General features: G+C 39.1%; 1 protein-coding gene and 1 long non-coding RNA gene across 5 annotated transcripts in view; both read right to left on the bottom strand.

Annotated features, from left to right (window-relative positions):
- The window catches only part of AFG1L (AFG1 like ATPase), a 183,076-nt gene extending 173,647 nt beyond the window's left edge, over window positions 1-9,429 (bottom strand). The window contains exon 1 of one of the 4 annotated variants that reach the window (XM_072642991.1): window positions 9,156-9,429. In XM_072642991.1, the coding sequence (XP_072499092.1) occupies window positions 9,156-9,306 (151 nt within the window). In that variant the 5' untranslated portion in view covers window positions 9,307-9,429. The remainder of the gene's footprint in view (window positions 1-9,155) is intronic. The other 3 variants (XM_072642989.1, XM_072642993.1, XM_072642992.1) reach the window with 3 other exon arrangements.
- A 2,295-nt stretch (window positions 9,430-11,724) lies between these two features.
- The window catches only part of LOC140526623 (uncharacterized), a 44,280-nt gene continuing 41,144 nt past the window's right edge, over window positions 11,725-14,860 (bottom strand). The window contains exon 3 of the long non-coding RNA XR_011974448.1: window positions 11,725-12,720. This is a non-coding gene — a long non-coding RNA (uncharacterized lncRNA). The remainder of the gene's footprint in view (window positions 12,721-14,860) is intronic.

Raw genomic sequence — 14,860 nt, 5'->3', positions numbered from 1 at the left:
AGAACCTATATGTACAAAAATATTTATAGCAGCTCTTTTTGTAGTGACAAAGAATTGAAAATTTAAGGGATACTCATCAATTGGGGAATGGCTGAACAGGTTGGGATATGTCATTGTGATGGAATACTATTGTGCTATAAGAAATGACAAGCAGAATGCTTTCAGAAGAATTACATGAACTGATGCAAAGTGACATGAACAAAACTAGGAGAGCATTATACACAACAATATTGTATGATGATCAACTGTGAATGACTTAGCTATTCTGATCAAGGCACTAATCTAAAACAATTCTAAAGGGCTTATGATAAAAAAAAAAAATACTATCCATCTCCAAAGAAAAAACTGATAGAGTCTGAATGCAGATTAAAAAACACATTTTAACTTTATTATTCTAATTTTTTTAGCCTGAATTTTCTTTTGCAATGTTTTAGAAATGTTTTGCATGACTGTACGTGTATAATCTATATCAAATTGCTTTCCTTCTCAAAGTAGGGGAAGGGGAGGGAGAGAAGGAGGGAGAGAATTTGGAACTCAAAATTTTAAAAAACAAATGCTAAAAATTTCTCCCTAAAGTAACAGAGGGAAAAAATAAAATAGAAAATAAATGTAAACAACGACAACAAAAAGGCGGAGGAGATATAAAATACCAGGTCCAAAGTACATTAACAAAAGATCAGAGCCTTCTACAGCAGCCTAGATCATAGTTAACAAATAAAAATAAGAAAATTATATACAGGAAGCTGTTAAGGTAGAGATCAAGGCCTCTGACAAAGGCCAGAGAGGCAAATGGATGAGTTAATCCAGCTCTGAATATTAAAGCACAGAAATTTCTACACAGTCAATCCGTTCTCTAAGCTAACTACAAAGTTTATTAACAGCATACAAACCCCTGATGGAACATTCACACAAAAGGAGACAGAGAGTCACATACTGCCTCACCCGGACCCACTGGGTCATTGTCTTGGTCCAGTTCTGAGAGACAAGGCTAAGAAAACAAGCTTCAATGGGACATAATCTTAAGATCTGATCATTTTTGACCATTACGAAGGTCTCAGCAATTTTGCACGTAGCTGAAAACTTATCCTAAATAAAAATGTTCCCTTGATTAACTGCAACCCAGGAAATCAGGTCTATCCAGACTATAGACCTGTTGGGAATGGCCTGAGGGAAATAGGGTCTACAATTTTACACAAAGACAAAGGGAACTCCAGCCTTTGACAAAAGTAATCTAGGGTAAGCAGACCCCAGGCACCTTGAATACAAGTCATGAATAAGCTAAGTAAGGATAAACACAGGGGTAGATAAAATTCCTTTGGTGTCAGGAGGCACATATAGAGGGGATCAATAGCCCTTTCAGAAGCTTCAGTCTACCTGTCACCCCTCCTCCCACAGAGCGAAGGGGCTTAATTTCACTAAGGCTACCACAATAAACTTGAAAAGTAGTAAGCTCTCTAACTCTCTACCTTTATTCAATAACTGAATGACCATCTGTCAGAGATGTTGTATAGGGACTTCCAGTATAGGGTAGAAGGTTAAATTAAATGATCTCTCAGCTCCAGCACTCAAGTCTTTCAAAATAAAGAACATAAAGTTCACTGGCCGTAAGAGCAAATTACTCTATTGTTAGCCAATTCACTTTTAGGCTCCTGAAGTTCATTCTAAATAATTCTTCTCTTGGGCACTGACTTCTACCTTTGTCCCATGGATTTATCTCCTCACCACTGCACCCCCAGGAGTGCTGGGCCTACTTGGACTGTATTATTCCTATATAAGTAAGCAGTTTGCTAAATAAACTCTAGACTACTATGTCACACTCCCACAAAAGTTCTAGAGGTTGAAGTAAATGCCATTTGAGAAGGAACATTTTTGAATAGAAAGCTTTAATGTCATTGGATGAAAGGAGGCAGGCACAGTAAGAGTTCTCTATTTCAAGCTCTGTAGCAGCTATGGCAACTGAGATATGGGCTCAAAGAGCAGCTAGGAGGCACAGTGGATATAGAACCAGGTCATCTTCCTGAGGTCAAAATTTGGCCTCAGATTCTTATTAGCTCTGTGACCCTAGGCAAGTTACTTCACACTATTTGTCTCAGTTTCCTCATCTGTAAAATGAACAGAAGGAAATGGCAAACCTCTTCAGGATCTTTGCCAAGAAAGCCTCAAATGGGGTCATGAAGAATCAGACATGACTGAACAACGGGTCAAGGAGACATTCTTCATTAGTATAAGAAAAATGGAATGAACAAATACTCTTAGAAATCACACATCATCTAGCATAGAATTTTATTCCTAGGTGGCTCATGTAATGATGATTAACAAAAGATGATATACTAATTCAGTCAGTAAAGTGCTTAATCTTAGATTAAAGCTATTTCCCCAAAACAAATCTGATATTCATGAGGAGAGGTACTCTATTTTCAAAATGAGATGTATTTTTCTTTATGTAGATGAAAAAAATACAAAAATTGCTGAGGTCTTACTAATAATCAAAAGTTAACACCTACAATTTCTATCTGACCTAAGTTTCTTAGCAAAAAAAGAGAGAGATGGGAGAAAGTATAGGGGATATGGTAGATTTCCACATAATCTGACTTTCTTGTTAATATCAGGACAAGATTCTTAGTCATTTATTATAGCCCCTGCGCTTTCTTCTGTACATGTGTATTGTTGATTTCCCAGTTCAAAAAAATGGAATTTAGAATATCACATTTTCTGAGAGATTTCAAATTATTCCAACTGGTCAATCAAGAAAGAGATTTGGATAATCAACATTCAGAGACTTAATTTGAGATACATAAGTTTCCCACAAGTTCCCAGCCAAATGACATTTGCCTTCAACTCTTTCCTTTGACTGCTCCCTTTTTTTCTTGACAAATAGTTCATTCTCATTAATCTGGAGGAAAAAAAAAAACAAACTAAAGCATAAAAGATATGTAGGAGACTATAATGAGAAGTGAAGCCACCAAGATTAAGAAAAGGAAAGATTAAATGAAATAAAACATGGGTCCTTATCACAAAATAAAACCTTTTCTTTATTTTTAAGCATCTTGTGATTTTAAATGCAAAGTTAAATGTTAACCAAATTTTTACACACATCAACTCTCCAAAATTCATACTAGGAAATTAACAATTTGATTGTACTGGAAAATTACAGGAATTATTCATAAAACCAAATTTCCTATTATGTTTCAAAAATATTTATAAGGGCACACACACAGATGTCTACTAGCTGGACAATGAGGTGTGGCAGAATACTGCTACAAATATTAGTTCATTTCATATGGACTGTAAACTGGCCCCAGAGAACTGAATAGGAAAAAGAAAGCTGGATTGCATTTAATAAATTATAAAATTCTTTCAACAACCCCAAAGTACTCTTCAAAACAAAAACTCATCTTTTAAACAATATTTTTCAACTGAATGTTGTTTGTCCTCCATTCTGGAATCTACATGGCTGCAAATATATGACAAAACAATCTGAGTAATGGAAATTGTGGGTGATCTAAAGAGTGACAGAAAGATACATGGTAAGGAAAAAAAGCTTAAACCTTGGGGGCAATAGGTAGCATAAAAGCCATTGTACAGAAAACATATGATCAGAAGAGGAAATGCCCCAGTCACAAAGTGAGAATCATAAAGAATGGAGATATTATGAAAATAAAGTGGCTAAAATATTCATAACCTTTGACCCAGCAATCCCACTGTTGGGTATATACCCTAAGGAGATCACTAACAAAAAGAAAAGCTCCACACAAACCAAAATATTTGCAAAAAGCAGTTTCTGTGGCAGCAGAGAAAAGTTTCTACTTTGTGGAAACAAAGTAGATGCCCAATCTACAAGAGTTAAACAGAGTGTGGTACTTGAATGTAGTTAGTATGTTGTAAAAAAAAAAAAAAAGATGAAAATAATGAATACAGAGAATCAGGGAGACTTATAGGAAGTGACTAAAGAGAAGTAAGTAAAGCAATGAAAGCAATATACATGATGACGACAATGTAAATGGAAAGAACAAAAACATCAAATATTAATGTTGCACTTACTATACTGTTGGTGATGTGAATTGGTCCAGCCATTATGGAAAGTGATTTGGATCTATGCCCCTAAAGTCATTAAACTAGGCATACCTTTTGATACAGCTACTAGGCTTATGCCCCAAAGAAATAAAAGAAAGAATAGGACTTATATGTACAAAAATATAGCAGATTTTTTCATAGTAGTCCAAAATTGGAAACTAGGGGGTGCCCACCTATTGGTGAAAAACTAAACAAATTATGGTAGATTAATGCAAATGGAATATTAAGATGCCATCAGAAGTGATGAAATTGACAGATTCAGAGGAAACAGGGAAGACCTCTATGAAATAAGTGAATTGAAAAGTAAGAAAACAAGTTAGACAATGACAATAACCCTAAGGAGAAAAACAACTTTGAAAAACTGAAGAACTCTGATCAATGCAATGATAAACTATAAGTTCAAAAAACTGAAGATGAAACATGCCACTTACCTCCTGGGCTTAAAATGAAAATGAGACATATTTTTGGATATGAATAATGAGGAAATTTGTTTTGCTGAGCTATGCATATTTGTTATGAGGGTTTTTTTTTCTTTTAAAAAACTATTCAATTGAAAGGACAGTAGAAGAGAGAATAAATGCTTGTTAAAATAATGAATTAATTTTTTAAAAGAAAAAATGAATGTTGCAAAATTTCAAAGAACAAGGTTGGCCTTAAAGAAGAGATATGAAAAGAAACCTCTTCCCACTCCTTTTCAGAGGTAAAGGGGAAGGGGGTAGTCCACAGGTGTGGAATATGTGCTCTATATGTGTATGTATGTGTTATAATGATAGGCTTTTTTTCAATGTACTCATCAGTTCTACTGGATTTGTATCTTCTTCCTCCTTTTTTCTTTTAAAAAAATTTGCTATAAGAACTGGCTTTCTAAATGGGAGACTGGGAGAGATGCAGTGAAGGTGATGTAAAAACAAAAGGTTAATACAATTTGTGTTTTGAAAAAAATAAGCAATGAATATGATAAGTGGAAAATCTTAGTGCTACACTGGCACCCATCACATCTTTTAAAAAAAATATCTAGAGGAACAAGTTCAGTAAATCAGGTAAAATTCACTTTCACACAAATATAAGCATTGAAGTATATGAACAGAATAACCAAGCTATGATATATTTTGCAGAAAAATCTAAATTAATGTAAACTAGTCTTTGGCCCACATACTAATCTTTACTCCTTACTGTGATGATTATAATAGCAAAAGACTGTGTCATTTTTAGCCACATTTGCCAAAGGAATCAACTGAATGAGATCTCAAATTGGGAACTGCTATATACACATGTAATTATTCAACATATTACTTGGATACCATGTATAAGCTATTTATAATAGTATATGGAAAAGAATGAATTTCCTACACAAAGTCCTCAAGCATAATTAGATCTCAGCATTTAACAATAGTATCACTGAAATCAACAGATAAAAAGCATAGGACTGAATAATTATTTTATGACTTGAAAGTTCCCTCCAGCAGAGATCATGCTGCCAAGCATTCTAGGTTGTTTGGATAACAAAGTGGGAAACAGAATATTACAAGAGTGCAATCAGGAGTATGTTAAAGGCTGAAGATCCCTCTCCTCTCCTTTCCCTATATTTGGAACTACCTAGACATGAGAATCCAAAGCAACTTTTCTTCCTTTGCCTCCACAGGAAGTTATAGTACTGCAAAAGTCGCTATGAAACAACTAACATATACTTAGCACATTTAAGGTTTGCAAAATGCTTTACATGGATCATCCCGCTGGACCCTCATAAAAAAACACAATAACAGCTTTTTGTATCCCTTAGGTCCTTTAGCTTAGTCAATAATAAATATCTGAATAAACACTACACACAAATACTTCTACAACAACCTAGATAAATGAAAAAGAAAATACCTTTCAAGTGTTTAAATAGGAAGATTATTTACATATTGTTCTTTTAGATACTAAAATCTGACTAGATTGTAAAAATGCATGATAAACAATATTTTATTTTAATTCAATTAAGTTTTACATTTATTCACAATATATGAATAAATATACATGTATTCACAATTATATGCACAAATTTAAATAAGACAGATCTCACACCTCACACATTGTAATAGGGAGCAATTACACATACACAAGTAACTGTGATATAAAGTAATATACAAAGTCATTGGTGTAAATAAGATCTGAGGTGTAAAATTACATATAGGTGAGATTCCACGAGCAAAAATATCATGCCAGGAGGCCCTGTAGGGGTATGTGGAACGAAGGAAGGCTTCATTAAGAAAGCAAGAATTGCTAAGTTTCCTTTTAAAGTTTAGGTAGGAATTGAACAGATAAAAGAGTGAAAAGGAAGAATATTGCAGGCATAGAGGCAAAGGTGAGGAAGCACGGGGTGTGTTTGGAGGACAAAATGTGGTTTGGCTGAAACATACAGAAGGAAATACTATGAGAAAAGGCTAGAAGCAAAAGATGCCAAGCAAAGATGTTTCAGTTTAACTTGGTAGGCAATAGCATGAAGTCACAGATTTTTGAACAGAGAACAGAACAGGCAAAAGGGTAAAGTTCAATCTGACCATTCTGGCTGACAGATGGAGGGTAGAGAGTGGAGGACCTTTTAGGAACAGAGTGCCTTGGTCCAGGTAGGTAACATTGAAGAGGGTATTAGAGTGGTGGCAACAGCAACAAGGAGCAAATGAATTCAATGAATATCACAGAGGCAGAGAAGCTAAGCTGCTGATGAATGTAAGGAGGCAAATTTAATTCAGTGCCATTCCACAAGCATTTCTATACAGAAGAGCAAAGACAAAAAGAAGGCAGATTCTGGTTTCAAGACGTTTACATTCTACTGGCCAAGTAACACAGAAGAAAGAACCTAAACTGGAAGGAGAATAAGTGCTGATCTTTGGGTCAGGGGCCATGGGTTCAAATTCTATGTTAGGGCACTTGCTAGCTGGGTGACCATGGACTAGTCATTGACTTCTCCGAGCCCCTTTCAGGGTATTTGTAAAACAGGGACAATAACTGGTGGCACTAACGCATCATAGTGAGAATAAAGCAGAAATAAACTCCAGTTCCTGAATTTGTAGTCTAAGAACTTAGGTTCAAATCCTGGTTTTGTCACTTAGTATCTGTGTGACCTTGGGAAAGTCACTATCCCTTTCTTTTTTGTTTCTGTTTTTTTTTGTCACAACCTCTTGACCTCAGTTCCTCTTGTTCAAAATGAGAGGGTTGGACCAGATGACTTCTAAGATTCCTTCCAACTCTAAAACTGATCCTATTAAGACTGACTTTTCATAGGACTTTAGGCAAGTAAAGGTGACTCAGTTTCCTCATCTGTTACTGAGTGGGAAAGAGACTAGAAGATATCTAAGGCCCCTTCTAGCTCTGAAAATTCTATAACTCTCTGGTTCTAACAAAAACAAACATCAGAACAAAGGCATTCACTGAGTGCTTGCCATATGTCACATACTACAGTAAATGATGGGAATGGAAAAAACAAAAATTAAAATGTTTCTTGACGTCAAGGAGCTAACATTTGACCAGGGTTGGGGTTGGGGGTGGTTGGGGTAGGAACAATATGTACACAGATAAGCAAATACAAAAGACAGAAAAAGTAAATTAAAATTAAAACAATTTCAGGGATGAGGAGAACATTAACAACTGTGGGGATCAGAAAAAGGCTTCTGGCAGGAGAAGCACGTGAGCCTTGTTTTGAAGGAATCACACGCTGCATCAATAAACAAGAAATAATAGTCAGTGAGGGAACAAGGGATCAGAAAGTGATTCCTGGAGAAAGCCGCACAAGTATTTCTATGTTTGCTCCTTATGACATGGAGGACAAGGCACTTAACTTTTCTGTGCCCCCGGGCAATTATCAGGACTGTAAATTGCAGGAACAGTTGCCTACCTGTACTGTACTAGTTAATTCACTAGAAGCTTTCTACATGGACGAAATCACAGATTCAGATCAAAAAGAAGAAAAGAGGGGGAAATGGTTTGAAAGAGAGGGAAAGAAAGAACAGTATTTATGAATGGTCAGGATGGTAGTGATGAAAAATATAAGCTTCTAGAACAGAGATAAGTGTGTCTCCCTGAACTTTGTTATGGGAATTTTTAATTTCTTTTTATTCCTCCTACATCTTTTGGTTAATATTAACCTCACCTGTCCAAAACTTGTTCCATGAGATGTAAAACTAATTACAACTCTAAATAGTTCAGGCAAGTACTTAAGTGTCATTAAACATGAGAGCTTCTCCTTAGATAAGAAGCCAGAGAAAGAAGATCAGCTGTCCCCTACCCCTTTTTGGGCTATATAAATCTTCCACCTCAATCAGACCATTGGTGACGCCCCTAAACGTAGTTTAATCTCTACCCTGGCTTGGTTTTTACCGAGGGAATCTCTAGGATGACATTTGTTTCCCTAGGAAATGCCGATTATAACTGTTGAACTAAGGCTGCTCGGCTTCTGTGACACTGAAAGAAGTTCGGGATCATGGAGCAACTTTCCCTCTAACTTCAGGACTAAGGGAAGGCGCAGGATCGCAACGTACAAGTGAACAACTTCTCTGTTACTCTGACTTCGCTGTGCCCGTAGGAGACCCGGGCGGAGCCACCGCGACGGTTCGGGCTTTCGCAGCGTCTGCCTGAGCCCCCGGAGAACACCCCCGGTCCTTTCTGACCTCCGTAATCTCTGCCCTGCGGTAATAACACACTCGGCGGCAGTCACCCACCCCAGGAACTCAGATTTCTCCCGTGACAACTGCGGCCTCCCGACAAGGACTCGAACGTCCGAGGGGAGAGCTCCGGCGCCGGCCCCTGACTTGAAGTATAACGCCGTAAGGGAGAAGGGATCCTGGGCCCCGGCGGTGACCGTGACCGTGACCGTGACCTGGACCGTGACCGTGACCGGGACCGGGACCCAGCTGGAGGTTTCCCCACTTCCCAACATCCCAGGAAGATGAAGGGCCCCCTCTGGCCCCTCAGGAACCCCGCCTCGGCGGGGCCACCTTCCACCGGGCCGCAGTCTGCGAGGGGACTGAGCCCTGGCCCTAGCAAGGACGCGCACTGCACCGCCATCCATCCCGGCTCCGCCTCCCTGGGGCTCCGTCACTGACCTTTCCGAGGGGGCCTCCCGGGGGCGGTCGCAGGGGCGGAGGCGGCGGCGATGGCTGCAGCTGCCCGAGCCCCCCACAAGGAGCATCTGCCCCGCACCCGGCTCTGCACCAGGGGCCGCAGAGTAACCCAGGGAGACAGGGAAGCCGCCATCTTGGAGAGGGAAAGGGAGCGAAAAAACTTTATTGAGACCAAAGGAAGGACAGGGGAACAAACGAAACCAATCAGGTTGCTCGGCCTGACGCTGGCTCCTCCTTAGAGTCAGGAATGAACCGGGTGAGGAACCTGAACTGCGGACAGGGAGCCCGGGGACCTGAGGGGCGAAATGAGCCACGCCGGCCACCGTTGGGGCAGCCTCCTCTCTTCCTGCAACGGATCGCCCCCGGGACTACAACCCCCAGAGTGCCTTGCGACTAGTTGGGAGGGGCGATTTAGGAGCATTTAGTCTTGGAAGAGATTTTGGAGATCATTCTAATCCCGAGGTCCTTAACTTTTTTTTTACTTTTAAATGTCATGGACAGTCTGGTGAAGACAGTGGACGCCCTCCTCAGAATAATGGTTTAAAATGCTTAAAATAAAAAGTATTGGTTTCTAAAGAAAACCAATTATATGGAAATAATTTTCTAAATATTTTAAACAACTCAAGTTCAGGGACTCCAGGTTCCTAAGAACCCCTGCTTGTCTGGTGCCCAGTCCCACACGTTCTCGTTAGAGCAGCAGGCAATTTAAGGGGGCCCCACAGTCCCCGAGGTCTGGCTGCTTCCGATCATTGAAAATCTGTAGACAGTCAACGTGGTCATGTTGTCAAAGAAATGATCGTGCGGTTACTGATCTCCTGCCCGCTTAGACCAAGATCACAAGACCCAAAAAGGGGGGGTCACGATTTAGAGTTTAGAGGCACAAAGTAACCCGGAGCTCTGAGAAGGTAAGAGACTTGACCAGCACCATGCGGAAAGCGGATTAGAGCCAACCTGGTCCTGAGGAGAAGACCCCCAGTTTTATAATCCCATTTCTTGTCTTGAAGAGAAGTCATCCGGCGTGGTAGACAGAGAGCTGGTCTTAGAGCGACTGACCTCCAAGGACCCACCTGCAGTATTTGAACAGGTCAACGTTGATCCAGATCAATGATCCAATTTATGCCGATAATAGTCAACACACGCACACTTTTGAGCTTTCAATAAGCCAAGAGGTTACAGTGGACTTCAAGCACACGCACGCACGCACACACAATGCCTACTGAGAGTTATCATTTAGGAAGAAAGCAGGAAGCTTACAATGCATAATACAAATATCTTACCTCTGTATAAAATTGATAGCAGTCACTATATATGGAAGTGTATATGTATATAATCTGATCTCAGTGACAATTTATAGGCTGGCTCTATAGTAGGAGCAAGAATTAAGTTCTTCAAGGCCTTGAGAAGTTTCCTTACCCTTGACCCTGTTTTCATTTTCCCTTGCTAATCCAGTGGAATTCAGCTTCTGAGGCAAACCAATTTTAAATTCCTTTCTCAAGTTCACCTTGTGCTCACCTAGTCCTCCGTTGTGGCAAAATGCAACTCATTCTCCTTGGGTAATTCTCTGTCCTGGCTGTTTCCAAAGTGAGTCACCTTGACCTCTGGTCCCAAGTACCATTGGCCCTCTAGGCCAAGAGTAATCTTTCTCTCTAGTTAAGCTTCTTCAATGAGAAGTGGCTAATGGGAGTCAGCCATATTTTGTCTCTGTGGGTCACATAAAGCCAACTTTTGTTGTCTCTGACTATCCTCTCAATAGATGGAGTCATTGCCATCCTAAGTTCTGATTTACTGAACTCCACGTATCTGGTGGATTTTCCTTGGTGTGCATACAATTGATATGATAGAGAATAACACTTCATCACTCTACCAGTTTTCTATTCCCTTGGGTTAGTCTAATATGGTCCCTATATTTCAAAGGTGCTAACTGCCCTCTGTTCTCTGAAGCACACCTCTAACAACACAAAATCAGAGGTCCTTTCTCTTTCCCATGGGAATCAATCCATTGTGACCCTGCACACTCTCAGCACCACCAAACTACTGTCCAAATCTTCAAACATTCAAATACAGTGATCCTAGGTCCATATATCTTTAAGGATTCATACGAGGTTAAATGGAGGTCCCTTGAATCTAACCATTACTCTTCTATATTTCTCAGTATTTGTTACCTACCACTCTAGCAACCATCCCCATGGTTGCACTCGAAGGATTTCTCTCCTGATACACAAGGACATCTCCTAGGGAAAAAACCTTGTAATTTTCCAAATTGAGGCCCTTCTAACTGCACTTGGTTGCCTGACAGCCTGTTCCAGGTGACTTGCCCTTGCCTCTGTTACCACTAGGTCACTGCCTGATAAGAAGTATTTCCTTCTCCTCAATATGCCTTTGTTGTTTAGAATTGTTTTATTCGGTTTGTGCTAAAAATAGAAACAATAAGAAAAAGAAAATGCACATTACTTCTAACAGAATAACTAGATAGAATGATAGAATAAAAAAACCTAGAAATTATAATGCTAAATGCAAATAAACTAAACTCCAATAAATGAAAGTTATAGAATAGATTTTAAGGTTTTATTGGAATATATATGGGCAAAATAGCTTCTGTATTTTAAAAACAAATATATTTTAACATGCATTTATAATTTGTTTCTCCCACTGCTCTGCCTTACCACTGAACAAAAAAAAAGAAAAAATCATCATCATAAACATGCATAGTCCAGCAAAACAAATTCCTGCCTTAACCCAATATGTATGTCTCTCTCTGCATTTTAAGCTCATCACTTATCTAGTGGGCGATGAGTGGCATGTTTCATCTTCAGTCCTCTGAACTAGTGATTTGTCATTGCATTAATCAGAGATCCAAAGTCTTTCAAAATTGTTCTTCTTTATAATGTCATTATTGTATAAATTGTTCTAATTTTATTCTACTCAGCATCAATTTATAGAGGTCTTCTTAGTTTCCTCTGAAACTGACAGTTTCTTATAGTAAAATATAATATTCCATTACGTTCACATAAACAGTTGGCTAGTCATTCTCCAATAGGACAGCTCCCTGTTTCCAATTTTTGGTTACTATAAAAACTAATGATATGAATAATTTTACACATTGTGTACAAATTGTATTCATAGTCCTTATATTATGATTAGATCCTGGGCTTTCTGTGACTACATCAATTCAAGGGGGTGGCAGAGACAAAATCTCTCCCCCCACCCCCATCACACACTTATTTTTATCCCTAAAATGTAGCATGTTCTAAGTGTTTTAATACATACATAATGCCATATTTAATAATTTGGGGGATAGTATGTTTTTCAACACTTTCTCATAGAAATTCTTTCTTGGGATCCAGAAATGGTTGTGTTACATAGGAAATCAAGGTTCTGCAAATCAGTCCTATGCCTTCAGTGTTCTTCTTGTACCTAATTTTGCTTTTTAAAAGAACTTTCTAATTTTTTTTTACATTCTTCACAAGCCTTCCTTACACTTCTTAAGTACTGTGCCATTCTTCTGCATCCATATTCAGTTTCGTGTATGAATCCATTATTTTTAAATCTGAAAAAAAAAACAACAAAAAACAGCTTAAAATCAGAGCTCATTGGAGAACTCTTTAATGGATCACTTTTAGACAATTCTCTCTTTGTCATTAGAATAATTTAGGATTTACATTATCAAAATGCCATTCTTTGAGCTTCTCATCCCTCTTGAGCTGATGTCTTAAAAAAAAAATCACAAACCATGGGGTCAGAGCTGGAACTAGGGTGGAGGAAGTAGGGTTTTGTTTTGGAATGACACATTTGATCAATAATGAGACATTTATGGTACTGACAAGATTTTGCTCCTTTAAGGAACAAGGCAAGACTGATGGGGCAGAACTGAGAAGGGAAGCCTCTGATATGATTGTGTTATCAACCAGCAGCCAGTTTCTTCTAAGAGAAGCTATTTGATTATATCTTTCTCTAGCTCTTTCCCCTGGGGCAAAAGGGGAAGGCAAAGGTCACATGAAAGGTAGTGGCAGGCAAAACCTGAGATTTGGCCTAGTTTAGGGGTGGGGAGAGAGGCCAGAACATGACCAGAGCCTTGGTGATCTGGTCTACTTGGTGTTGACATCAGCTACTAGTGGCCTGAGTTCCCAAGCAATAGGATGTTACAGAGAAGAGAGATGGGTATTCAGTTGGGCATGGAGATGGTTATGCAGAGGATCTGCTGCCTATAGCCCATCTCATCCTGAGACAGTTTGGGTTATGCTAAGGCCCCTGTTTCCCCTAGAGTGAGTGGGTAGGCTGCCCTCCTTTGTATGTGTAAGCTTAAAGTTAGAAAGCACCTGGGAAGAACTTAAGTCCCCCTTAACTCCTCCTGAGTCAATACTTCAGGGTCCAGTACTACCAACTAAACCTTGATGTTATCTCCAAAGATCAAATTTCAACCACCTGTCTCAAAGAGTAAAGATTAGTAATCTGGAGACCTAGGTTCTAAGCCCTGCTCTGATATAAACTCTGGGCCTGATTTTTCCTTTATAAAATGAAGGGAATGGACAAGATGGGTGCTAAGCCCTTTCCACTAAGAGTTGAATGAATATGACTTTGGGCAGATCATTCCCCTTTTCTGTTTCCTCTCTAGTAAAAGGAAAGAGTTTGACTCGATGAAAGAGATGCCACCAATTTTCAGGTATTTATGATTCAGCCTTTGAATTATCCAGGACTCCCTCCTCCCATCTTTCTTCTTCAACCTACCATTCCTAGAAGCAGAGGTCAGTATAGATGAAGAACCATACATCTATCTACTCTGCATGCCCAAAACAAGGACAGTTTTAGAAAGAGAGAAACAATATAGAGATGGGAGACCCAGGAAAATATAAGCTCCTCAAAGGCAGAAATTATGTCATTTTTGTGTTTGTATCCTCAATGTCTAGCACAGTGTCTGGAATACAGTAGGCATTTAATAAATGCTTGTTGAGTATTGATTGGTTGATTGGGCCTTAAGCCCCCTTCCAGTTCTATCTAAGATCAAATATTGAGGGTTTAGGTACTTGTATGTATTGGGGTGGGAAGGAGCTATCAATCAGGGGTGTGCTGGAGTAGCCCTCAAAAACAATTGTTAAATTTTCAATGTTAGCATTTACAGCTCAGAAATTAGCAAATATGACAAATCAGAGCTTGATTTTTGTTGTTGTTGTTGTTGCTTGTATAGACTAAAGAAAGGGATGGAGAAAATGTTAATAATGCTAACTAAACTTAAAAATGTGTCATGTATACAGTTTCATTTTTAGAGAGCTGGTTGTTAAACACAACCCTCTTCCAGCTCTCTTCCTAAAACACTGATCTGTTTTATTGTAGAAATTACCACTCTATCCCAGAACCCCATTAGTCAGGTTTCTTGGTTACCAAGTATGAAGCAACAACTGACTTAGCCCTTAATTGTCAAAAATAATCACTTAAAGTAGGAAGTTACCAGATGGCCAGCTTCCTCTTCCTGCGAGTAGCCTCCCCAGCAATTGTCCCTTGTTGTCCCTGGAGCTCCAGCTCTAGTGGCTGTTGTCCCCGATAAAGATGTCTTCTTTGCAGCTTTTCCCAGCATAGTTTATGGGCTTGTATGCAAAAATCCTTAGTCACAGCTGTACCTACATTTTCTCATAGGATCATAAAGTGAGTGCCAGAAGGAACTTCAGGGTCATTTCGTTCCTCATTTTGCAGAA

Source organism: Notamacropus eugenii, chromosome 2 (genome assembly GCF_028372415.1).
Source record: "Notamacropus eugenii isolate mMacEug1 chromosome 2, mMacEug1.pri_v2, whole genome shotgun sequence".
Classification (NCBI taxonomy): domain Eukaryota; kingdom Metazoa; phylum Chordata; class Mammalia; order Diprotodontia; family Macropodidae; genus Notamacropus; species Notamacropus eugenii.
The sequence above is the reverse complement of the archived record's forward strand: the minus strand, read 5'-3'. Positions and strand labels throughout refer to the sequence as shown.